The 27,044-nt window shown below is 53.9% G+C and overlaps 1 protein-coding gene across 1 annotated transcript in view; it reads left to right on the forward strand.

Moving 5' to 3' along the window:
* Positions 1–5,997: 5,997 nt before the first annotated feature.
* Positions 5,998–27,044, forward strand: part of LOC142913395 (activin receptor type-2B-like) — a 30,536-nt gene continuing 9,489 nt past the window's right edge. The window contains exons 1-9 of the mRNA XM_076060935.1: positions 5,998–6,122; positions 8,277–8,676; positions 8,888–8,988; positions 17,480–17,637; positions 21,149–21,289; positions 22,259–22,402; positions 25,854–25,981; positions 26,222–26,333; positions 26,457–26,595. Of these exons, the coding sequence (XP_075917050.1) occupies positions 6,038–6,122; positions 8,277–8,676; positions 8,888–8,988; positions 17,480–17,637; positions 21,149–21,289; positions 22,259–22,402; positions 25,854–25,981; positions 26,222–26,333; positions 26,457–26,595 (1,408 nt within the window). The 5' untranslated portion in view covers positions 5,998–6,037. The remainder of the gene's footprint in view (positions 6,123–8,276; positions 8,677–8,887; positions 8,989–17,479; positions 17,638–21,148; positions 21,290–22,258; positions 22,403–25,853; positions 25,982–26,221; positions 26,334–26,456; positions 26,596–27,044) is intronic.

Genomic DNA, 27,044 nt, shown 5'->3' on the forward strand with positions numbered 1-27,044 from the left:
CATGGGCGACGTTGGTCCATGGGCGACGTTGGTCCATGGGTGACATTAGTCCAAGGGCAACGTTAGTTTATGGGTGATGTAAGTCTATGGGCCACTTCAGCCTATGTGCCATGTCTACATTAACTCTCTTGTTTCCTTAATACATGTTCGAGAAGTATAACTTGCCTTGATAAAATTCTACTTACAGTATATTATTTTTGTTACTCATCTCAAACGAGGTAAAAACTATTAGGAATAAAGTTGTGCGGCAGAGTTGTCACGTTTTAAAAAAATAAGTTATTCGGTTCATAATGGCGTGGTCATTTTCAACTCTTGAGTCAGCAAGAACCATTCTTTTCACGTGACGGAGACTCGTTTCAAAAGTTAACGATCAAACGTTATTCGGGAAGATTTAAAGTTTCATAAAACATCATCGCCGTCATCATTCACGACCTATCCATTGCCGGATGAAGGCCCTCCCCCCCCCCAAACCATCACCACCTCGCGAGGACCTGCGAAGTCACCATCCATCTGGTACCGGCACCTCCGATTAGCACGGTGGGCGACGAACGCACTCATTTCACTTACACGCAAGGCGCTTGCCACAAGTGAACCGCGCACTACCTTGCCGATCTCTCAACACCGACCGGAGCAACTTCACTCGTCGAGGAGCGTAAACCATCACACGCAAACTCCGCTCATCCTCGCCTTTGGCGCGCCATCGAACAAAGACGGCGGTGATCATCGCATCGCGCGCTTTCAGGGGCGGCTTCTGCGGCCGTCTGGCACGCTCTTCCTTCCGATGTTAAGAAGCCACTGGAGCCGTGCAAATTTCAAATCATCAAGATCGCAAACTCAATTTTTTGAGAACCGCTTTTTGTGTTCGGTTCGTTGGCCTTAGCCCGTATACTCCGATTGGCACGGGTTGGCTACGTAGGGTGCGAAAGAAGTTGAACATGCATACACACTGCCCGCAGACTGACACTACCCATCGAATCAACACTGCACCTCCGATTAGCACGGGTTGGCTACATAGGGTGCGAAAGAAGTTGAACATGCATACACACTGCCCGCAGACTGACACTACCCATCGAATCAACACTGCACCTCTGATTAGCACGGGTTGGCTACGTAGGGTGCGAAAGAAGTTGAACATGCATACACACTGCCCGCAGACTGACACTACCCATCGAATCAACACTGCACCTCTGATTAGCACGGGTTAGCTACGTAGGGTGCGAAAGAAGTTGAACATGCATACACACTGCCCGCAGACTGACACTACCCATCGAATCAACACTGCACCTCTGATTAGCACGGGTTGGCTAAGTAGGGTGCGAAAGAATTTCAACACGCGTACTGTACACAGAAGTGACGCACGTGCCACGGTTCCCACCTCGGCTGTGGTTGTCTTCTTGGGCGTGTTCGCTCAAAAGGCTAACACCGCTCCCTCCACTCCCTCGTGAGTCTCGAACATCATACGTCATCCCTCCCGGCCATAAAGTAAACTATTAAAACTATAATCTATATTTATTTTGACAGCGTAAGGCCCCACCGAGCTATATAGGTCTCTTTCAGCAGCGACGTGACCACAAGTGATCGCCCAATGGAGTGGCTTATCTTCGCGTGCACATTCAAAAGCCGCCAATTAAATATGGAGGGGGGGGGGGAAACTGGAGGACCCGGAGAAAAATCCACGCGACCATGGGGAGAGCAACAAAATATACACAAGGCGTCAGTCAGGGTCGGGATCGAACCCACAACCTCCTACATACAAGGCGAGGTAGTTTACATCTCACCACCATCGTACTCAAATAACTTCAACAATTACAATAATAACTCTGCTGATAGCACCACTAACTGGAGTAATTCCACTCCTACCAACACTGACTGGAGCGACTTCACTCATAGCATCACTGTCTGGAGTAATTCCACTCCTACCAATACTGACTGTAGTAACTTCACTCATAGCAACACTGAGTGTAGTAACTTCACTCATAGCAACACTGAGTGTAGTAACTTCACTCATAGCAACACTGTCTGTAGTAACTTGACTCATAGCAACACTGACTGTAGTAACTTCACTCATAGCAACACTGACTGGAGTAACTTCACTCATTGCCACACTGACTGTAGTAACTTCACTCATAGCAACACTGACTGTAGTAACTTCACTTATAGCAACACTGACTGTAGTAACTTCACTCATAGCAACACTGACTGTAGTAACTTCACTCATAGCAACACTGACTGTAGTAACTTCACTCATAGCCACACTGACTGTAGTAACTTCACTCATAGCAACACTGACTGTAGTAACTTCACTCATAGCAACACTGACTGTAGTAACTTCACTCATAGCAACACTGACTGTCGTAACTTCACTCATAGCAACACTGACTGTAGTAACTTCACTCATAGCAACACTGACTGTAGTAACTTCACTCATAGCCACACTGAGTGTAGTAACTTCACTCATAGCCACACTGACTGTAGTAACTTCACTCATAGCAACACTGACTGTAGTAACTTCACTCATAGCAACACTGACTGTAGTAACTTCACTCATAGCAACATTGACTGTAGTAACGTCACTCATAGCAACACTGACTGTAGTAACTTCACTCATAGCAACACTGACTGTAGTAACTTCACTCATAGCAACACTGACTGTAGTAACTTGACTCATAGCAACACTGACTGTAGTAACTTCACTCATAGCAACACTGATTGTAGTAACTTCACTCATAGCAACACTGACTGTAGTAACTTGACTCATAGCAACACTGACTGTAGTAACTTGACTCATAGCAACACTGACTGTAGTAACTTCACTCATAGCAACACTGATTGTAGTAACTTCACTCATAGCAACACTGACTGTAGTAACTTGACTCATAGCAACACTGACTGTAGTAACTTCACTCATAGCAACACTGACTGGAGTAACTTCACTCATAGCAACACTGACTGTAGTAACTTCACTCATAGCAACACTGACTGTAGTAACTTCACTCATAGCAACACTGAGTGTAGTAACTTCACTCATACCAATACTGACTGTAGTAACTTCTCTCATAGCAACACTGAGTGTAGTAACTTCACTCATAGCAACACTGACTGTAGTAACTTGACTCATAGCCACACTGACTGTAGTAACTTCACTCATAGCAACACTGACTGTAGTAACTTCACTCATAGCAACACTGAGTGTAGTAACTTGACTCATAGCCACACTGAGTGTAGTAACTTCACTCATAGCAACACTGACTGTAGTAACTTCACTCATAGCCACACTGACTGTAGTAACTTCACTCATAGCAACACTGACTGTAGTAACTTCACTCATAGCAACACTGACTGTAGTAACTTCACTCATAGCAACACTGTCTATAGTAACTTCACTCAAAAGTAACTCCGTAGGTAACTTCACTCCATGCATCAACTCTCAGACTCCAGAGAACCAAATATTGTTACTACCCCCATCATCATCACACTACCCACAGCATCACCACTCCCACCATCACCACCTCCCCCATCACGCCACCTCCCCCATCACCACCTCCCCCATCACCATCCTCCCCCATCACCCCCCCCCCCCAAACATCACTTCCATTGACACCTCCATCACCGCTCCCATCACAACACGCGTAACTTCCCGCCAACTCTACCACAGTCACCATCACCACCCAACCTGAATCACCATCACCACCCAACCTGAATCACCATCACTAGCCAACCTGAATCACCATCACCACCCAACCTGAATCACCATCCAACCTGAATCACCATCAACCACTCAACCTGAATCACCATCACCACCCAACCTGAATCACCATCACCACCCAACCTGAATCACCATCACCACCCAACCTGAATAACCATCACCACCCAACCTGAATCACCATCACCACCCAACCTGAATCACCATCACCAGCCAACCTGAATCACTATCACCACCCAACCTGAATCACCATCACCACCAAACCTGAATCACCATCACCATCCAACCTGAATCACCATCACCACTCAACCTGAATCACCATCACCACCCAACCTGAATCACCATCACCACCCAACCTGAATCACCATCACCACCCAACCTGAATAACCATCACCACCCAACCTGAATCACCATCACCACCCAACCTGAATCACCATCACCACCCAACCTGAATCACCATCACCACCCAACCCTGAATCACCACCCAACCTGAATCACCATCACCACCCAACCTGAATCACCATCACCACCCAACCTGAATCACCATCACCACCCAACCTGAATCACCATCACCAACAGCAGCCGCCATTCGCCACTAAGTGGCACTTGTGCCAGGCTAGGTGCACTCCCGAAGCCACTAACATCACAACTTCCATAATCACCATCACCCCAACAACACCTCCTCATCACAACTACATCACACCCCCATCAGCAACCTCCCTTCACCACCATCACCTCCCCCATCACCATCACCGCCCTCCTCCCCATCCTCCCATCCACCCACCCCCATCACCACCTCCCCCATCACCACCTCCCCCATCCACCACCCCCCCCATCACCCCACACCACCCCCCCTCCCCCCTCCCCCCTCACACCCTCCTCCCCCATCACTACCCTCCCCCATCACCACCCTCCCCCATCCCACCACCCTCCCCCATCACACCCCCCCCATCCATCCCTCCCCCATCACCACCCTCCCCCATCACCACCTCCCCCATCACCATCCTCCCCCATCACCACCTCCCCCATCACCACCTCCCCCATCACCACCCTCCCCCATCACCACCTCCCCCATCACCCCTCCCCCTCACACCCCCATCACCATCACTCCTCCCCATCACCACCTCCCCCATCACCACCTCCCCCATCACCACCATTCCCCATCACCACCTCACCCATCACCACCTCCCCCATCACCACCTCCCCCATCACCACCTCCCCCATCACCACCTCCCCCATCACCATCCTCCCCCATCACCACCTCCCCCATCACCACATTCCCCATCACCACCTCACCCATCACCACCTCACCCATCACCACCTCACCCATCACCACCTCCCCCATCACCACCTCCCCCATCACCACCCTCCCCCATCACCACCCTCCCCCATCACCACCTCCCCCATCACCACCTCCCCCATCACTACCCTCCCCCATCACCACCCTCCCCCATCACCACCTCCCCCATCACCACATCCCCCATCACCACCTCCCCCATCACCATCCTCCCCCATCACCACCTCCCCCATCACCACATTCCCCATCACCACCTCACCCATCACCACCTCCCCCATCACCACCTCCCCCATCACCACCTCCCCCATCACCACCTCCCCCATCACCATCCTCCCCCATCACCACCTCCCCCATCACCACATTCCCCATCACCACCTCACCCATCACCACCTCACCCATCACCACCTCACCCATCACCACCTCCCCCCATCACCACCTCCCCCATCACCACCTCCCCCATCACCACATTCCCCATCACCACCTCCCCCATCACCCCCATCACCACCATCACCACCTCCCCCATCACCCCCATCACCACATCCCCCATCACCATCCTCCCCCATCACCATCCTCCTCGCCGCCTTTCTTCACCAGGGAGGGAAATCCGCGAGCTTCCTCTTGCACTGAACTCGCGCCTTGTTGCTGCTGCTGCTGTTGTTGTTGTCCGTCTGTTTATCTCTCTTCTTCTTCTTCTTTCATTACTTCTTCGTCTCCTGCTGATTTCTACTTCTTCCGGCTGCGCGGAAGTGCGCGGAGGTCACGTGGGGGGGACGAGAGCCGCTTCACCTCTCCCGCAGGGGGGGTGTGGGGGGCGCTGCACCGCGCGGAGGGATACACGCGGCGAGCAGGTGAAGGCGATGACCCCTTCGCCCCGCCCCCCTTCGCCCCGCCCCCTTCCCCCCGCCCCCATTCGCCCCGCCCTCCTTCCCCCCGCCCCCTTTCCCCCCCATTCCCCCCGCCCCCCTTCCCCCCGCCCCCATTCGCCCCGCCCCCTTCCCCCCCAACGTCCCAATCGATTTTGTCTCCGTGTGGGGTTCATGGCGATGCGCAAACTCTGCACATTTGGCCTACTCTTCCACTTGGTCCTGCCTCTCCTCCTCCACCTCGTCACGTGTAACTACGGTGAGCAGAGTCGGTCGATAAATCGGGTACCAAGTTGCGGTGGACGTTGTGAGTGGTGGTGCAGTGGTTAGTGTGGGGAGTGGTGGTGCAGTGGTTAGGTCACTGTGTGTAGTGGTGTGGGGAGTGGTGGTGCAGTGGTTAGGTCACTGTAGTAGTGTGGGGAGTGGTGGTGGAGTGGTTGGTGTGGGGAGTGGTGGTGCAGTGGTTAGGTCACTGTGTGTAGTAGTGTGGGGAGTGGTGGTGCAGTGGTTAGGTCACTGTGTGTAGTAGTGTGGGGAGTGGTGGTGCAGTGGTTAGGTCACTGTGTAGTAGTGTGCGGAGTGGTGGTGTAGTGGTTAGGTCACTGTGTGTAGTAGTGTGGGGAGTGGTGGTGGAGTGGTTAGCTCACTGTGTAGTAGTGTGGGGAGTGGTGGTGCAGTGGTTAGGTCACTGTGTGTAGTGGTATGGGGAGTGGTGGTGCAGTGGTTAGGTCACTGTGTGTAGTTGTGTGGGGAGTGGTGGTGCAGTGGTTAGTGTGGGGAGCGGTGGTGCAGTGGTTAGGTCACTGTGTGTAGTAGTGTGGAGAGTGGTGGTGGAGTGGTTAGGTCACTGTGTAGTGGTGTGGGGAGTGGTGGTGCAGTGGTTAGGTCACTGTGTAGTAGTGTGCGGAGTGGTGGTGTAGTGGTTAGGTCACTGTGTGTAGTAGTGTGGGGAGTGGTGGTGGAGTGGTTAGCTCACTGTGTAGTAGTGTGGGGAGTGGTGGTGCAGTGGTTAGGTCACTGTGTGGGGAGTGGTGGTGGAGTGGTTAGCTCACTGTGTAGTAGTGTGGGGAGTGGTGGTGCAGTGGTTAGGTCACTGTGTGTAGTGGTATGGGGAGTGGTGGTGCAGTGGTTAGGTCACTGTGTGTAGTTGTGTGGGGAGTGGTGGTGCAGTGGTTAGTGTGGGGAGCGGTGGTGCAGTGGTTAGGTCACTGTGTGTAGTAGTGTGGAGAGTGGTGGTGGAGTGGTTAGGTCACTGTGTAGTGGTGTGGGGAGTGGTGGTGCAGTGGTTAGGTCACTGTGTAGTAGTGTGCGGAGTGGTGGTGTAGTGGTTAGGTCACTGTGTGTAGTAGTGTGGGGAGTGGTGGTGGAGTGGTTAGCTCACTGTGTAGTAGTGTGGGGAGTGGTGGTGCAGTGGTTAGGTCACTGTGTGGGGAGTGGTGGTGCAGTGGTTAGGTCACTGTGTGTAGTAGTGTGGGGAGTGGTGGTGCAGTGGTTAGGTCACTGTGTGTAGTAGTGTGGGGAGTGGTGGTGCAGTGGTTAGGTCACTGTGTGTAGTAGTGTGGGGAGTGATGGTGGAGTGGTTAGGTCACTGTGTGGGGAGTGGTGGTGCAGTGGTTATGTCACTATGTGTTGTAGTGTGGGGAGTGGTGGTGCAGTGGTTAGGTCACTGTGTAGTAGTGTGGGGAGTGGTGGTGCAGTGGTTAGGTCACTGTGTAGTAGTGTGGGGGTGGTTGTGCAGTGGTTAGGTCACTGTGTAGTAGTGTGGGGAGTGGTGGTGCAGTGGTTAGGTCACTGTGTAGTAGTGTGGGGAGTGGTGGTGCAGTGGTTTGGTCACTGTGTGTAGTGGTGTGGGGAGTGGTGGTGCAGTGGTTAGGTCACTGTGTGTAGTGGTGTGGGGAGTGGTGGTGCAGTGGTTAGGTCACTGTGTGTAGTAGTGTGGGGAGTGGTGGTGCAGTGGTTAGGTCACTGTGGGGAGTGGTGTGGGGAGTGGTGGTGCAGTGGTTAGGTCACTGTGTGGGGAGTGGTGGTGCAGTGGTTAGGACACTGTGTGTAGTAGTGTGGGGAGTGGTGGTGCAGTGGTTAGGTCACTGTGGGGAGTGGTGTAGGGAGTGGTGGTGCAGTGGTTAGGTCACTGTGTGGGGAGTGGTGGTGCAGTGGTTAGGTCACTGTGTGTAGTGGTGTGGGGAGTGGTGGTGCAGTGGTTAGGTCACTGTGTGTAGTTGTGTGGGGATTGGTGGTGGAGTGGTTAGTTCACTGTGTGGGGAGTGGTGGTGCAGTGGTTAGTGTGGGGAGTGGTGGTGCAGTGGTTAGGTCACTGTGTGTAGTAGTGTGGGGAGTGGTGGTGGTGGTACAAGGCAACACCCGCGGGGTTGACGGATCACGGCTCGACCCCCGTCTGGACGACCCCTTCTAGGCGCGCCCTCGTCGCTGGCGCTCGCCTGGCCGCCCGCGGCCGTGGAGACGCAGCAGCAGCAGCGCCGCCACCGTCTCTGCTTCTCCTTCAGCCGCTACGGCGACGCGGAGGAGGAGGAGGAGGAGGCGGTGGGGGGGCTGTCGGCGGCCGGAGGCACCGTGGTTTGTGACGGTGTCGGCAGCGGTGGCGGCGAGGAGGAGGAGGTGGAGGAGGAGGAGGGGGAGGAGGGGGAGGAGGAGGGGGAGGAGGAGGGGGAGGAGGAGGAGGGGGAGGAGGGGGAGGAGGGGGAGGAGGAGGAGGGGGAGAGTCGTCGCGGGTTCTGCTACGCGGCGTGGCGTAACGTGTCGGGCGACATCCTGCTGGATCGTCAGGGCTGCTGGGTCCACGACTGCCGTGGAAGGTGAGGAGGCAGACCGGTCAGACCAGCACACAGCAGCTCCCTCCTCCTCCTCCCCACCACCTCCTCCCCCCCACCTCCTCCCCACCATCTCCCCCCCTCCTCCTCCTCCCCACCATCTCCTCACCTTCATCTCCTCCTCCCACCCACCACCTCCTCCTCCCCCCCCACCTCCTGCTCCCTCGTCCCCCTCTCGGTTTCCCACTGTGACCAGGAGCAAGTGCGTGGAGTCCAGTAGCAACCCGTTCGTCTACTTCTGCTGCTGTGACAGGGACCTCTGTAACATCGACTTCACCCTACGGCCCAGGGCCCACGGTCAGTTTCGAGCCGGGAGAGACGCTGGAGATGGTTCGTGAGGCCGGGAGAGTTGATGCCATTCAAGCTCTCTCTCTCTCGCTCTCTCTCTCTCTCGCTCTCTCTCTCGCTCTCGCTCTCTCTCTCTCTCGCTCTCTCTCTCTCTCTCGCTCTCTCTCTCTCGCTCTCTCTCTCGCTCTCTCTCTCTCGCTCTCTCTCGCTCTCTCTCTCTCTTTTTACGATCAGAGGAAACAAGAAGATGCTCGGTGTAGTCGGCACTTTGCTCCGTTCATCATTTCGTTTTTTTTTGTTTTGTTTTAATGCTTTGCTTTATGTAACCCCCCCCCCCCTTTTAAATGAAAGACCCAACAATATATATTTTTTTCTTCCCTCCTTTCCCCTTCCCTCTCTCTCTACCCCCCTCTCTGCCCCCCCTCTCTCTCTACCCCCCTCTCTGCCCCCCTCTCTCTCTACCCCCCTCTCTGCCCCCCCTCTCTCTCTGCCCTCTCTCGTCCTACTCCATTTGGCTTTCTCTCGCGCTCTCTCTCTTTTCTTTATAACTATGACAAGTGCTGCATCTGCACGCAGCCCTTCCCACAGTCAAATGGCCTCCGACGGGTAGCTTAGATCTGCATGCAGAGCTCTCCGTCATCTGCCACCGAGCACACGGCCTCCTCCAGCGCCCACTGCTCCTTGAAGGCTGGCGCGGCGTGGGTCAGCCGCGCGTGGCGGAACTCCAGCCACACCCTGGCTCCGACCAGAGTGCGGAAGATGCCCAGGCTGCTGGCTGGACGTTGCCCCTCCAGGGCCAACTTCCTCGCCCTGTATATGGCGAGCTTGGCGTAGCCGAAGAGCACGTTGACCAGCCCCTGAAGATGTTGGGGTCCGTCGCCCTTCGGGTATCCAAAGATGAGGACCGTCGGGGAGAAGTGGAGGCTGAACCTTAGGAGGATGTTTCTCAGGACCTTGAACAGCGAGTCCAGGCTCTTGCACTCCATGTATTGGTGCACCACCATCTCCACTTTACCGCAGAACCGGCACTCCGGGGACGTGTCGGTGAAGCGCGCCAGGGAGACGTTGGTGGTGACGGTGCCATGGGCGATGCTCCAGCTGAGGTCGCCGATGCGGTTGTACGTCGGGCTGGAGTAGAGTTGCCTCTAGCGAGGCCTCTCCGGAGAGACGCAGGGCAGGGCTTTCCTCCAGGCATGGTCCTTGTGGCTCCTCAGGGTGTCCTGTTGGTGGAACCGGACCATGTAGGAGTAGAGCACCTTCCTCTTTACATTTGCGAAGGCCACCTCCGGTAGGTCTTCTAGCTGGCACAGGTTGTGATCCGCCTTCGTTTGTCGGCATTGACGATGCAGTGGCACGACTGAGAGCTCCGGTGGAGGGGGATCGAGAGGGGCCTCGTCATCCCCAACGCCGATGGGGGGCGTTCTCCCCGCTGCCGCTGAGAAGGCCCCCTTGGCTTCGGCCAGGATCCGGGCAGCCACCCGGAGCGGCTGCAGCCCTGTCTTTGCGGCCATGTCTGCTGGTCCGAGCCACCGGCCCCGTGTTTCAGGCTCCACCAGATCCCCCATCCTGGTGAGCCGTGCGTTGGCGAGGTGCCTCTCCATGCCAGGGGTGGTGGTGGTGGATGGCAGCTTTGTCTGTGGGTTCCTGAGGATCGGTTCGAAGACCAAATCCACGGCGGATCGCGGTTGGTTCAGCCTCCTGACGGCAAGGGAGCTCCATGTCTGCAGGACGCTTCTGTAGAAGGGTGGCAGCTGTCCCAGTGGGAGGCCCTGCAGGTCCATGTAGAATAGTTGTTTTGAGCACTGCAGACCCCCCAGCTGTTTCAGGAGGAAGGAGGCCGTGATGCTCCAGGCCGGTGCAGGGGCGGCGTGCAGGAACTTTTGCGCCGCCTGCAGTCGGAAGGTGGCCAGCTGACTCCGCACGCACACCAGCCCGTGACCGCCCTCGTCCAGTGTCAGGGCCAGGACCCCAGCCGCGACCCGGTGTCCTCCACCCGACCAGAAGAAGTCGAGGACTCGCTTCTGAAGTGCGTTAACGAGGCTCATGGGGGGGTGCAGGGAGAAGAGTCGGTGCCACAGCATGGACGTCACCAGCTGGATCACCACCAACGTCTTTGTCCTGAAGGTGAGGAACTTGCACAGGCGACCCCAGGTGCCCAGCCGCTCCTTCACCTTCTCCTCCAGCTCGACCCAGTTCCTCTGCGGTGGTTCCTCCTCTGGTCCGAGGAACACTCCCAGGTGGTGCAGCGATGTTGTGCTCCAATTGATGGCTTTTGCCTTCTCGGGACACTCGGTCATGTCCCACGCTCCAACCAGCAGGCCGCTGCACTTTTGCCAGTTCATTTTTGATGAGGAGGCCTTCGAAAAGACCTCCTGGCACTCATGCAGCAGGGCGACATCAGCCAGGGAGCGCAGGATGAGGAGGACGTCGTCGGCGTATGCCGTCAGGACCAACTTGACGCTTGGTTCCCTCAGCACCAGGCCGCTGAGTCTCCGCCTTATGAGACTCAGGAAAGGCTCTAATGCCAGGGCATAAAGTTGGCCCGACAATGGGCATCCCTGTCTCACTCCTCGCTCGAATTTGACCGGGGCAGTGAGGGCACCGTTGATCTTGATTATGCACTCCGCCTTGGTGTAGAGTAGGCAGATCGTTCGGACAAAGGCATCCCCAAAACCCAAGGTCTTGAGGGTTCCCAGCAGGTACTTGTGGTCCACTCTGTCAAAAGCCTTTTCCTGGTCAAGAGCCAGAAACGCGACTGGGATGCCCAACCTCTGGGACACCGCGATGAGGTCCCTGACCAGGAAGATGCCGTCGTGGATGGTTCGTCCGGGGATGGTGTAGGACTGGTCCCCGTTTACGACTTGTGCAATCACCCCTTTCAGTCGCAGGGAGAGAGCCTTCGTCAATATTTTGTAGTCTGTGTTCAGGAGGGACACCGGACGCCAGTTTTGTAGGTGCCTCAGGTCTCCGTTCTTGGGAAGCAGAGTGAGCACCGCCCTCCTCCAAGACTGAGGCATCACCCCGGCGACTGAGGCTTCCTCCAGCACCTCTCTGTAGTCCTCCTGCAGGTATGGCCAAAAAGCAGCGTAAAACTCCCCTTTTAGCCTGTCTAACCCTGGGGATTTATTCGGGGCCAGTCCTCTTACAGCTGCGTCAAGGTCAGTCCTGGTGAGCTTTTGCTCTAGCAGCTCTTTCCCGTCTTCCCCCAGGGTGGGTAGACCACTCCATGCCTCCGCCTGGGCCGGTTCCGATGTTTCTTCAGGGGAGAACAGGTTGCCGTAGAAGTCTCTGATGATGGTCGACTTCTGCTGGAGTTCGTGCACCAGGACACCGTCACCATCAAAGAGGCACTCCATGGATTTGTGTCTCCCATTCTGCCTCCCGAGGGAGTAGAAAAGCGGGGATCCCGTGTCGAGGTCCGTGATGAGCTTCACCCGGGATCGCACAAACGCTCCCCTCGTCTGCTCCTCATGTAGCCCTTTGAGACGCTCCCTATTCTCCTCGTATTCTTGGAGAAGAGCAGGGTCGCTGTCTTCGGCGAGGCGACCCTCCAAATTGAGGACTCGGGCTTCCATGTCGGTGATGTCCACGTTCTTCAGTCTGGTGCTCCCCCAGGTGTATTGTTGGCACAACAGCCTGGTGTGCACTTTGCCCATATCTCACCACTGGGCCAGAGAGTCGGACTGCGTTTTGCTTTTTCGCCACTCTTCCCAGAAGTCTTCGAACATTTCTAAGAAGGTGCCATCCTCCAGCAGTGAGTTGTTAAAATGCCAGTGGGACGCGCCCTCACGGGCCCTCTCCAGCCTGACACGGAGCACGATGAGGTTGTGGTCCGTGAAGGGTGCCGCCCTGATGCCAGTCGTTATGGCGCACATCACAAAGCTCTTAGAGATGTAAAATCTGTCGAGCCTGGACTGCGTCACCGAGCCATCGCGCCTCGTCCTCGTGTACGTGAACTGGCGTTGGCCCGGGTGATGTATGCGCCACACATCCACCAAGGCGGCGTCCTCCAGGAGTCCCTGCATTTCCCTCTTAGGCCCTACTCCCCCCGGCTGCCCCCCCGAATGATCCAGGGCGCCAAGTGTGCAGTTGTGGTCGCCACCCACAATCACGCACTCGTCGTCCGGAATCCCGGCCAGGTGCCTCCTCAGGAGGTGCAGAAACGGGATCTTCTCCTTGTTGGTCACAGGCGCGTACATGTTCAGTAGGTGGGTGGTGACATCGCCCACCCTGACCGTTACCGCGAGCAGCCTTCCCTTCACCACTTGGGTGTGGATGATGAGCTCGGGATGAAACCCTTTAGCGAACAGGGTCGCGACTCCACAGGAGGTGTTGTCAAGGTGGCTGTAGAAGGAGTCCCCTCCCCACTCCTTCCTCCAGTCATCCTCGTCCTCGACCGTGAGATGCATCTCCTGAATGAAGAAGACAGAGGCAGCCTGTTTCCTCGCAAGAGACATTGCGGAAAACCTCCGCACTGCCTCCCTGCACCCGTTCACGTTCAGGGAGCCGATGTACATAGGCATTGCTTATTCCTTTCCCCCGTGGCCTCCCACCTTATAATTTGTTTGCGGAAAAATGTCAGCTTTGCCCTCTCCTTGCCCTGGGACTCGAGTCTCTGCTTGGCAAGGAGTCTCTCTGCTTGAGTCACAGAGGCCTTTATTGCCTTGCTGTCCTTCCATCGAGCCAAGGCAATGTCTGCTCTGTCTTTCCTCATGTTGGTCTCGTCGAGGAATTTCCAGAGATCTTCCGAGGAGATCAGGGGAGTCTGAGGGTCAAGGAGTGTAGACCCCTGGCTGCTCTCGCTCCCCATGCTGAAGCAGTCGTCCCGATCTGAATCGATTTCCTCGGCGTCCGGCTCCGCTAGAAGGGCTGCAGCGGCTGAGCTGGCGCATGGCCCAGCAGCGTCCTCTCCCCCAGTGTCAGGGATGGCCTGGGATGGCTCCTGCTCAGGCTCTTCGGGTGGATGGCCCGGTGTCTCTTCCGCTGGTTTTGGATCAGCAGTGGGACGGGGACCTTCCTCCTCATTCCCATCCATTTCGTCCTTGCCCTTGGTGAGTGTCTCTCTGCCAACTTCTACCTCTTGGTCAAGGACTTCCTGTATAGCTGGTGGGGAGTGAGTCTCTATGACAACAGTAGGCGGGTCGATTTCCGTGGTGATGTCGCCTTCATCGTCGACGGTCTCCTGCTGTAGAAACCCTTCCCCAGATGCACGCTGCTTCTTCCTCTTGGCGGGTTTCTTCCTCGCCGCCCACGCGTCACTCGGCGTGGCATCCGGGAAGGCAAAAACCGCGTCTTCGGCGTCTGGCAGCTGTTCTGCTTCCTCCCCTGGTGTGGGGGGTTTCACCGCTTCTTCCTGTTCGAGGTCTGGGAGGGGTTCCTCCTCTGAATTTGACCCTTGAGATCCGGGTCCTTCTGTATTCTTCCTCTTGCGATTTGTTCCTTGAGGCGGCGAAGTTGGGGCCACGACTTCAGGTGTAGGAGGATTCGTGGCTCGCGGGCCCGGTGTGGGCTGTTGGGGGGCTTGTTGCAATAGGGGCTCTTGCTGCTTTGCCCCCCTTGCTCTGCCTCCCTCCTCCCCGCTCTTTTCTCCGACCCTCGCCGTCGTTGGTTTAGGGCAATCCCTTCGTAAGTGCCCCTCTTCTTTGCAAAGATTGCATCTGATGCAATCTTTGGCATAAAACAGTCTATGAGCAATGCCTGCATTGACAATGACAAACGAGCCCTCTTCCTGCTGTCCGGTAGTCAGCAGGACGTGCACCTGCCTCTTGAAAGATAAAATGTGATTGAGAGCAGGATTTCTGCACCCCAGTGCCAGGGCACGTACTGGCACCACGATGGTGCCCAGCTTGGACACGTGTTCCAACACGGCCTTGTCGGGGATGTAGGGCGGCACGTTCCAAACGACTATTCGCGCCGCCACCGAAGCGATGGGTTCCAGCTGGACGTGGAGTCCCCCCACGGTCATCCCCTTCTCGACGGCCGCATCTGCCACCTTTTTCGTCGTCAGGAAGAAGACGGCTTTCCCGCTGACCTTCGAGGCGTGGGTGATGGTGGCTGGCGGGACGATGGCGGCCAGGGCCTCGACGTACGCCTCGATCGTGACGGAGCTCGAGGTGTAGCAGCGGATGCCGTTCTCGCGCAGCGGCAGTGGTCGCTGCGCGCTTGGGGGGGTTCGCTTTGGAGGAGAGGCCCTAGTGGGGGGCCTCGTGACTCCAGGCAGATTGGCAGCTGCGACCTTTGCGTAGGTGGCCATTTTATTCCTGCTGCCTTCAATTTCTACCTGACTGTGGTGCTGCGCTTCTGTACAGAGCTCCCCTTGAGAGAATGTAAACTGAGGATGAATAAAGAATCCTCGTTTAAGAAAATAATGAAAGGAAAAAAGAAAGGAAAGAGATATATTTATTCAATAAACTATTTTTATTGAATAAATTATGAAGCAGTAAATGAAAAAATAATTTGATAGTGATATCTAATTATAAATTTGCGTGTTAAATAAATTAATGTATTTTGCAAACAAATCTACTTTTTAGAAAAATGTGTTTATTAAATACATTCACTCATCGTTAAATAAATATAACTTAGAGTCCTTGCACACTCGTGGAGGCAAACAAAAAAGCAGTGTTAAGGAATCATTAACTAATAGGTTGCTTTAGCCTCAAAGTAAACAATTGCTTGTGTGGCCTTAAATTGTGAGGCACCTTTGTCAAGGTTTGAAAGGGTCAAGGTGCCTCACTTCTGTAAACCAGCTTAAAAGACGCTACGAATCTTAACAACGTTCATTGAAGCTCTGTCGTCCCGACAGGTCTGTTCCTTTCACCTGAAGAAGGCCACTTGTGTTGTGGCCGAAACGTCGTGAGAATTTTATTGTGTTATTTTATTAATTTATTATTTTATTCTCATTCTACGTGACTTTACCGAAAGAACCAAAGAAGATGAATCCTTGCAGTCACAAAAGCTTTAAATCGAAATTTAAGATAGGAGAGTGGCCTCCTCGACGAGGGCATGGAAGTGGCGATGTTAATGTGAGAGATTAGCGTGATGTTATTGTAAAATCGAAGAGTGGTGCAATCCAAAGGCATGCGTGCAAACCCAACGGGTGCAATCCAAAGGGCATGTGAGTATGTTAGTGCAATCCAAAGGCATGATAGTGCAATGCAAAGGACACGTGAGCATGAGAGTGCAATCTAAAGGACATGTGAGCATGAGAGTGCAATCAAAAGGACATGTGAGCATGAGATATCTAAGAGAGATGCATAGAGAGATACACACAGAGAGTCGGAAATAACAGCTGACATAGGCAGGTAGGATGGAAACATCACAGTCAGTTAAGACTGTACCTGGTTAATAACGTCCTTCCAATGATTGCTCAGTTTGTACCCATCTTCTTGGTTGGAGTTGTGTCTGTGTTTATGTATCTGGATGGCTTCATGAACAAATCTCTGAAGGTAGCCGGTAGGTTTGCAGAGTACCTCCGTCTTGGAAAAATCAATTTCGTGTGAACCCACAGCGTTAAAACAATGATCGGCAACGGCAGAGGTATTAGTCCTACCGTGTTTCAGATCTACCTTGTGTTCACGAACACAGTCCGAGACATGTCGTTTCGTTTCCCCAATGTCACTGTTGCCTCAACCATAACTCAGTTTGTAGACACCAGGGTATTGCATGTCAGGAATCACATCCCTTTCAGATGGGATTAAATCACTGATTTTGTGTACTGTGTTGAAACGAACCTGGATCTTGTGCTTGTTTAAGATTTTGGAAATCTATTTGGTAACCCCTGCTATGTACAGTAAAGTGATGGTCTTGGTTGGATCCTCAGAAGGTTGTCTCCGCATGGCTGGGGAGACAGCTTTGCAGATGTACGGTCCGAGTATCCGTTCATCCTGAGGGCTTGGTGTACGTGCTCCAACTCACTGGCTAGGTGGTGCTGGTCGGAGATGCAACGGGCCCTATGGTGTAGTGTTTTGACGAGGGAATTCTTCTGGGCTGGATGGTGGTGGGAGTCAGGCTTTAGATAGGCATCCGTGTGGGTGGCTTTCCTGTAGACCGAATGTCCCAACAAGCCATCAGGTCTCTTCTCGATCAAAACATCCAGGAATGGTAGCTGATGACGTCGTGATTTATTTTATTTTATACCTACGTGACTTTGCCGAAAGAACCAAAGAGCATGGATTCCTGCAGTCACGAAAGCTTCAAATTCGATGGGAGCCTTTAACAATGGAGTCTATGGGAGCCTTTAACATTGAAGTCTATGGGAGCCTTTAACATTGAAGTCTATGGGAGCCTTTAACATTGAAGTCTATGGGAGCCTTTAACATTGAAGTTAATGGGAAACTTTAACATTGAAGTCTATGGGAGACTTTAACATTGAAGTCTATGGCAGCCTTTAACATTTAAGTATATGGGAGGATTTAACATTGAAGTCTATGGCAGCCTTTAACATTGCAGTCTATGGGAGCAGCCCCTGTGAGTGGCTTCACAGCTGAGCCTCCTGTTGCAGAGGGCACTCAGCAGCCTACGCCGGTGGCCAGGCCGGTGCCCACGCCGGTGGCCCTGCTGGCCGTCACGACGCTGCTGCTGCTCCTGCTGCTGCTGCTGCTCTCCGTGTGGATGTACCGGCGATGCCGCAAGCTGACGCATGCCACAACGCCTCCGCAGGTGGTGGTGGTACTATGTGTGCGTCTGTGTGTCTGTGTGTGTGTCTGTGTGTGTGTGTCTGTGTCTGGCAGAACAACCCCCTCCCTCCTCGTGGTGCCGGACGGGCAACGTCATGGGCAGTGCCGTGGGGGGAGGGCCAATTCCGATTGGCCTTTCCCCTCATTGCGTCTGTGGCCACCACAGCAGCTAAATGGGGGCTCTGGACGGGTGCGAGGGGCTGGTAACCCCTCCACCTTCAATAAATTACCACTAAACCATGTCTAAAATATCTAATGAATAAGCTTGTGCCGGAGGCCCCGGGGGGACAGGCGTCTTTGACGTCTCCTGGCCAAACCCCATTTGGCGGAGCCAGGAGATTGATTCTTTACCCTCGGGGCTCCTCCATAAACAACAAAAAGCCACTACGGATGGCCACGTGGAATGTTCGAACGCTCACTGCGGAGGAGAGGCTGCCACTCCTCTGTCGGGAGCTGGGCCGGTACCGTCTGGATCTCTGTGGCAATCAGGAGGTCCGGTGGACCAGCTATGGCTCCTGCCACTATGAGGAGTGGACAGTCCTCTACTCGGGGAGGAGACTACTAAACAACAGGGAGTGGCTCTTCTTCTGAACAAAAGAATGAAGGGGGCGTAGGAGCGTGGCGGTGATTTGTGGGAAGCTGTAAGCCCCAGGCTACTTTGGGCTCGCCTTCCCATCAACCGGAGGCGAGGAGTGGTGGTCAGGGTTACTTATGCCCCCACCGAAGACGAACATCCGTGGAGGGATGCTGGCAAGGTCGATGAGTCAGATGCCTTCTATGACCTCCTGTCATAGGTGCTGGCTAAAGTGGCCCCTCGGGATAGAGTCATCTTGTTGGGTCACTTTAATGCCCGAGTTGGTCATGATGCTGGCACCTGGTCTGGAGTGATTGGAAAGCATGGGCCAGATCAGCTCAATAACAACGGTAGGAGGCTGCTAGATTTTTGTGCAGCCCATGGGCTTTAAATTACCAACACGCTGTTCAGGCATCGGCGCATCCACACAACATCATGGACGCATGCCGGGTCCAAGCAAGAACATCTGCTGGACTACATAGTGACGGATCAGCGGATGTGGGTCCATGTCCTTGACACCAGGACCTACCGTGGAGCTGATCTGCCCTCTGACCATCGACTTGTCATCTGTAAGATGCGCCTGCCATTCTTCCACTCGGGTGGTGGGTATACACCCAGGACCCCATTCCAACCTAAGGTGGCCTGGTCTCAGCTAGCTGATGAAAGTTGCAAGCAAGAATTTAATCATCGCTTGCGGCTGGGGTTAGCATCGTCCCCCACTCCTCCAGATGTCTAGGGTACATGGGTGAGGTTTAGGACTGTGACTGCGGTCCAGACCTCCCAGAAACCCTGGCTGACAGAGGAGGTGTTCAGGATAGTTGAGATAAAGCGACAGGCCCACTCGAATTGTCTACAGCATCCCACGTCAGAGAATGAGGAGGCTTACCGTAGCCTTCGCTCAGAGGTTCGGAGAGCCGTGAGGCGCTAAAAGGATGGGTGGTGGTCGCGGGTTGCTGTGGAGATGGAGTCTGCCTCAATGGCCCGCGATCACAAATCCCTATTTAACTCCATCAAAAAAGTAACCTGCAGCGCCATACCTATTACCATCATTAGGGGGAAAAACGGGGATCCAATCTCCGACCCCCACGAACAGGTTTGCAGATTTGCTGAGCATTTCTGTGAAGTCCTGGGGGAAGGGAAATCCCTCGACATGGGGATGAGCCTGCAGAGGCTGTGGTGCCCCAAATATTTTAAGAAGTCACCCCTTGTGAGTGGTTGGCTGAGGTGCCATCTGTTGAGGAAATACTAAAAGTGATCCAGAGTCTGAGACCAGGAAAGGGACCGGGCAGAGATGATCTCCCAATCCACAGTCATTCCCTCCCTTCTCTACGCTTTAGAAACGTGACCCCCCCAAATGGAACATCTTCGCCAGTTAGAAACATTTTGGCTGGCCTTCCTACGATCCATCCTGGGTTTAACCAGGCTGGATTGTGTGAGGAGCTCACAAATCCTTGAAAGATTTGGACAAAGTCCCATCGGTGAGCTCCTACGGCAGGCAAGGCTGCGTTGGCTGTGCCATGTAGCCCGAATGCCCAGCCACTGCATGCCTAAACAGCTTTTGTTCAGCTGGATCGAGAGGGCTAAATGGGCGCGGCACGGGCTAGACAAGAGATGGAGTGATGTGGTACAAGAGGATGTGGAGCTGAGTGGATTTGCCGATGACTGGTACCAGCGGTGTCAAGATCGGCCTCTGTGGAGGAGGCTCGTGAAGGACGCTGCTGGGCAGTTGGAGGCAGTCGCCCTCCAACAACAACGGAGGGCGGAGGAGTGACGCTCACAACAATGAGCGGAGCGCTGTGTGGCTAAGGCACAGCAGGTTGGCACAGTAAGGGGCACAGGTGGTGCATCAGCCAGTCATCTCAGTCATCTCAGTCAGTCGACCCGTGGCACCTGCTGGGTCTGCCCCGTGACCTCCTGCCAGCGGGCGTTCGACACTTCTAGTGGCCTCAAGGTGCACATAACCTGGCACAAGCATCGTGGTGATGTCACCGCCACTTAGTGGCGAATGGCGGTTGTTGTTGTGTCTGTGTGTGTGTGTCTGTGGGGAGCGGCAGTGTAGTGGTTAGCGCGCTGCGCTATGAACCTGGCGACCCGAGTTCGATTCCCGCTCACGGCCAACACCGCGTGGATTATCTGAACCGGTCCTGGGCCTCCCCTAGATCGACTAAGCCTGAAATGAGTACCCGGTGCGATGTGTGAGCATTGCCATCGGGGCGACAACGGCGGCCGGGCATGGTGCTGGGCAACTCCCCCTCCAGAAAAGAGAATTGTTTTGAGTCAAATAAAAACGTTGTTTCGTTAAAACAACCACCACCCGACACGGCCAATCAGTAAGGTTAGTGTCACGTAAACAAGACGTGGCCAATTCATTACTAGTATATAGTGTAGTGCAGAGTGTCATGTATAGTAGTGTATAGTGTAGTGTATAATAGTGTAGTGTATAATAGTGTATAGTGTAGCGTATAGTTGTGTAGTGGACAGTGTAGTGCATAGTAGTGTATAGTGTAGTGGTGTATAGTGAAGTGGTGGATAGTGTAGTGTATAGTGTAGTGTGGAATATAGTGCAGTGTATCGTGTAAACTTGAGTGTATAGTGCAGTGTATAGTATGGTAGTGTATAGTGTTGTATATCTTGTGTATAGTGTAGTGTATGGTGTAGTGTATGGTGTAGTGTATAGTGTAGTGCATAGTGTAGTGTATAGTAGTGTATGGTGTAGTGTATAGTAGTGTAGTGTATAGTAGTGTAGTGAATGGTGTAGTGTATAGTGTAGTGTATAGTGTAGTGTATAATGTAGTGTAAAGTGTAGTGTATAGTAGTGTATAGTGTAGTCACTTGCCCTGCCGGTCTGTCGAGGCTACGCGACGGGGGGTCTCTGCCGTTAACGGCAGCAAGGGTGGCTGACGGTCCACTTCGCCAACAGGAGGCGGTGAGCCTGACGGCGCTGCTGCTGCTGCTGCGGCCGGTGCGCCTGCTGGAGTTTAGGGGCGGCGGTTGCTTCGGCTGCGTCTGGCGCGCTCAGCTCCTGTCTGAAATCGTCGCGGTGAAGATTGTCCAGCCCGTGGTGAGACCCCACACACACACACACAGACCCTACACGACACGTGTTTCTACAGACTGGCGGAGGCCCACAGAGACCTACAGTGACCCATAGAGACCCAAAGAGACCCACACTCAGAGAGACCCACAGGGACCCACAGAGACCCACAGCAACCCACAGAAACCCACAGTGACCCATAGAGACCTACAATGACCCATAGAGACCCATAGAGACCCATACTCAGAGAGACCCACAGCGACCCACAGCAACCCACAGAGACCCACAGCAACCCACAGAGACCTACAGTGACCCATAGAGACCCAAAGAGACCCATACTCAGAGAGACCCACAGCGACCCACAGAGACCCACAGCAACCCACAGAGACCCACAGTGACCCATAGAGACCCATAGAGACTCACAGCAACCCACAGAGACCCACAGAGACCCACAGTGGACCCATAGAGACCCATACTCAGAGAGACCCATAAACACCCACAGAGACCCATACTCATAGAGACTTAACAGCAACCAACAGAGACCCATCGAGACCCATAGAGACCCACAGCAACCCACAGAGACCCACAGCAACCCACAGAAACCCACAGTGACCCATAGAGACCCATAGAGACTCACAGCAACCCACAGAGACGACCCTTAGAGACCCACAGTGACCCATAGAGACCCACAGAGACCCATACTCAGAGATTCACAGAAACCCAGAGACCCACAGAAACGCACTGCGTGTGTCTGCGTGTGTTTCCATGCGTCTCCATATGTCTCCATTTCTCCGCGTGTCTCCCGTGTGTCTTCGTGTGTCTGCGGATCTCGCCACGTGTGTCACCCCACGTCTCCGCGTGCATTTCTGCTCCCCCCCGCGAGACTTCTGCGCCTCTGGACGTGACCTCGGACTGGGTAACTTCACGCGTTTGCTCCCTCCTCCTCTTCTCCCCGCCGTCGTCATCGGCATTGTCTTCGTCCGAGACGCTCAGCAGAACCAACGGCTGTGGCAGAACGAGGTGGATATTTTCGGCACGTCCGGCCTGAGTCACCGCAACCTGCTGGAGTTCATCGGCGCGGAGAGGCGGGAAGGGAACGCCGAAGCCGAGCTGTGGATCATCACCGCCTTCCACGAGCGGGTTCATAGACTCACTCACCATGCAGAGACTCATAGACTACTCACGTAGAGACTCATAGACTACTCACACAAACACACACGCACAAAGACACACATGTAGTGCGTTTAACCGAGGTGCACACTTGATCTTGGAGGCAACATGTTTATTACCACAGGTTAACATTCACAGGATAATGACTTAGGATGGTGACCACCACAGATGACTATATACTTAGGATGGTGACTACCACAGATGACTATATACTTAGGATGGTGACCACCACAGCTGACTATATACTTAGGGTGGTGACCACCACAGCTGACTATATACTTAGGATGGTGACCACCACAGCTGACTATATACTTAGGGTGGTGACCACCACAGCTGACTATATACTTAGGATGGTGACCACCACAGCTGACTATATACTTAGGATGGTGACAACCATGGCTGACTATATATTTAGGATGGTGACCACCACAGCTGACTATATACTTAGGATGGTGACCACCACAGCTGACTATATACTTAGGATGGTGACCACCACAGATGACTATATACTTAGGATGGTGACCACCACATATGACTATATACTTAGGGTGGTGACCACCACGGATGACTATATACTTAGGATGGTGACCACCACAGATGACTATATACTTAGGGTGGTGATCACCACAGATGACTATATACTTAGGATGGTGACCACCACAGATGACTATATACTTAGGATGGTGATCACCACAGATGACTATATACTTAGGATGGTGATCACTACAGATGACTATATACTTAGGATGGTGACCACCACAGCTGACTATATACTTAGGATGGTGACCACCACAGCTGACTATATACTTAGGATGGTGATCACCACAGATGACTATATACTTAGGGTGGTGACCACCATGGCTGAATATATACTTAGGGTGGTGACCACCACGGCTGACTATCTACATGCTGGACGGGATAATTACTAAGTCGGACCAGGACAGCGAACACGCTGCCTGGTCCACGCGCGCGAAGACCGGAGACCGAGGACCCAGGCTTGAAGATGGCGGATTGATTCCCAGAGACCGCCCAAATTTTAAAATTTCACTTTCCTCCGTCGAGACCGACCATAACAGCATTCAATTTGAAGAAATTAAAATCCCAATGCCTCCTTCCGATATCGCCACAGAAGTCTTAAGCGTCCGTATCAAATCCCATCTCGGCCCACTCACTGTGATCAACGTCTACACCCCAACCGACCAGTTCTTGCCCTCGTAACTATCAGTTCAAGATAAATCGACTTTTACCAAACAACGACTCAATTTACACCATTGGAACCTCCTTTGCCAGTAGCAAAATATGATAATTGGTTTTTACCCTTATATCTGGCAACAAACTGACACCTTTTTTTTTACAAGGAGTCATGTTTGCATTGACCACAATACCTGCGGTCCAACACCCATGTTAGACGAGGGCTCTAAGGAAAACTGTCTCCGGTGTGGACCAATCAATTTCAAGTACAGTGCCAATACATGATCAGAGTTGTGTGTTTTTTGTTTGCATTCTGACCACAGGTATTGTGGTCAAAGCAAACGTGACTCCTTGTCAAAAATGTGTCAGGTTTGTTGCCAGATAAAAGGGTAAAATATCTTGAACGGCTCCCCCTATGGGGTACTCGGTGAAAATCAAACCAGAGTTCCATTATCTGGCCCTTCATCCTCACCAGATATCTCAATAGCATCAGGAAACCTCCTGTCGTCAATCGGCTGGTAAGTCTTTAGGGCCCTTGGATCCTTCCACCTACCAATTGTGTTGACCCTCAATGCCGCCAAGCCTTCACAAACTCCTGAACATCGCTTGTATTACAACTTTTAAAAAAACCAACTGGCCACTTTTTACTTCAGAATCAGAAGCATTATTCGCCGACAACATCAACCATATCCACACATCCGCACATAACTCTGAAAATATTTTCATAAGCATCATCGCAACCACCACCAAGCACACCACCCCGGCGGGTTGCTACAACCAACGCCTCCCACTAGCAAAAATCCCCAAAATTCTAGGTGTAACCTTTGACACTATGTTTAGCTTCGCTCAACACGGCAGAAACGTCCATGCAAAGGTTAACAAACGAAATAACATCTTACGAGCCTTAGCCGGCACATCTTGGGGTCAACAAAAGGAGACTTTACTCCTAACCCACAAAGCCATTGGACGTCCCATCATCAATTACGCCAGTCCCATTTGGTGCCCAAACCACTCCTCTACAGGTTACCAAAAGCTCCAAACCTCAAAAAACCAGGCACTTCGCCTAGCTACAGGATGCCACCTCGTGGCGCCCATTGACCATCTCCACCAAGAAACCAAAGTTCTTCCGATTCAAGAACACTGCAAGCTTCTCACCGATCAATATCCGGCATCATGCCACTCGACAACGCATCCTTGCACAAAGCTACTCAGAGCCCCCCCCTGCACCTGCTAGGGAAATGAAATCCACCTTCCTTTACTTCAGCTCCGCCAACGTGCAATAAACTTTAAACGCTCTTCCACCAAATAGCACCACCAAATCAATGTAGAACCACTTGTGCACCGCCGCCACCGTGCACCGCCTGAACGCCTACAAGCCCCCAATGTCGTGCTAGGGGGTTGGCCCCCACCCATAGCAGACGATGAATAATCCCCAGACCCGGGCAACTCGCACAAGACCGGCTCGACTCCGTTCAGGTGACTGCTGCTCCGTGCTAGCCGAATACCAACATCGAATCGACCCAAACGTCCCAAACTGCTGCTACCCTTTGTGCCAAGCAACGCCAGAAGACGTCTCCCATTTTCTCAGTTGCCCAAAACGCGGACCAAAAATTAGATCGATTGATCTCTGGCTAGACCCTTCCAAAGTGGCGATACAACGCCACCTATAAACAGAAAGTGCGAGGAAAAGAGCAACACACAGAGACTCATAGACTACTCACATAGAGACCCATAGACTACTCATCCAAAGACTTACACTACTACTACCACTGCAACCACCACTACTATAACCACTACCACTACTACCACCACTACTATAACCACTACTACTACTACCACCACCACTACCACCACCATCACCACCACTACTACCACTACTACCACCACCATCACCACTACCACCATTACCACTACTATCACCACTACAACCACTACTATCACCACCACCACCACTACCACCACCACTACTACCACCACCACTACCACCACCACCACTATCACCGCCATCACCACTATCACCACTACTGCCGCCACCACTACCACTACTATCACCACTACCACTACTATCACCACCACCACCACTATCACCACCATCACCACCATCACCACTACCACCACTGCCACCACCACTACCACTGCCATCACCACTACCACCACTGCCACCACCATTACCACTACTATCACCACCACTACCACCACCACTGCTGCTGCTCCCCTCTCATCACCCCAGGGCTCCCTGTCCGATCACCTCAAGTGCTCCATGTTGTCGTGGGCCGAGCTGTGCCACATTGGCGAGACGTTGGCATGCGGCCTCGCCCATCTGCACCACCACGTTCATGGGCGATGGCCCATCGGTATGTCAGTAGCAGGCCGCCCACGGATCACCGTGGGTGGCGGAGTGGGTGGGGGGGGGGGGGGGGGGCCCTGCCAACCTTGGGTTCAGACTCCGCTTGCTGCTCACGCTGCTCTCTCTGACCCTTCGACCGCTCGAACGCGATGAGAGAAAACTAAAAACTAATCTAATCTTGAAACTCTTTTTGTTATTATATCACCCCAATACCCCCACCCCCCCCCCCCCCCGTCCATCTCTACCCACAGCGACTTGAAGAGCAACAACGTGCTGCTGAGGAGCGATCTGTCGGCCGTCATCGCCGACTTCGGCCTGGCGCTCAAATTCCAGCCGGGCCGCCCGCTCGGCGACATCCCGCGGGTAAACGCCGTCGCCGCTTGCTCGTCGGAGACGCCGAGCGTCGGACGCCGCCGCCGTTCGTTACCCGCCAAGAGACCGGAGAGCGTCGCGCCGAACGTGAAACCCGAGCGTCGCGCCCTGCAGGTCGGCACTCTCTGCTACATGGCCCCCGAGCTGCTGGAGGGCGCCGTCTGCTTGCGGCGCGACGCCTTCCTTCGCATCGACGTCTACGCCCTGGGGCTGGTTCTGTGGGAGATCGCCACACGCTGCACGGCCGGTGGCGGTGAGTGGCGGTGGCGGAGGCAGCGTGGCCCCGGGGGAGACAAAGGCCGCCGGGGCGTGGTGCTGGCCGACCCCGCCCACCCCGATACCACGGTGCCGACACCACGTGATGTGTGTGGGGGGGATCTATGTGTGGGTGTGTCTGTGCGTGTGTCTGTGTGTGGGTCTGTGCGTGTGTCTGTGTGTCGGTCTGTGCGTGTGTCTGTGCGTGTGTCTGTGCGTGTGTCTGTGCGTGTGTCTGTGTGTGGGTCTGTGCGTGTGTCTGTGTGTGTGGTGTGTGTGTGTGTATCTTTTTCTGTGTCTGTGTGTGTATGTGTCTGTGCGTGTGTCTGTGCGTGTGTCTGTGTGTGGGTCTGTGTGTGTGTGTTTCTGTGTGTGTCTGTGTGTGTGTGTCTGTGCGTGTGTCTGTGTGTGTGTGGTGTGTGCGTGTGTCTGTGTGTGTGTGGTGTG

The sequence above is a fragment of the Petromyzon marinus genome, unplaced genomic scaffold, assembly GCF_048934315.1.
Source record: "Petromyzon marinus isolate PM22_M1 ecotype Great Lakes invasive population unplaced genomic scaffold, UKy_Petmar_22M1.pri1.0 PM_G_Scaffold_25, whole genome shotgun sequence".
In the NCBI taxonomy this organism is placed as follows: Eukaryota; Metazoa; Chordata; class Hyperoartia; order Petromyzontiformes; family Petromyzontidae; genus Petromyzon; species Petromyzon marinus.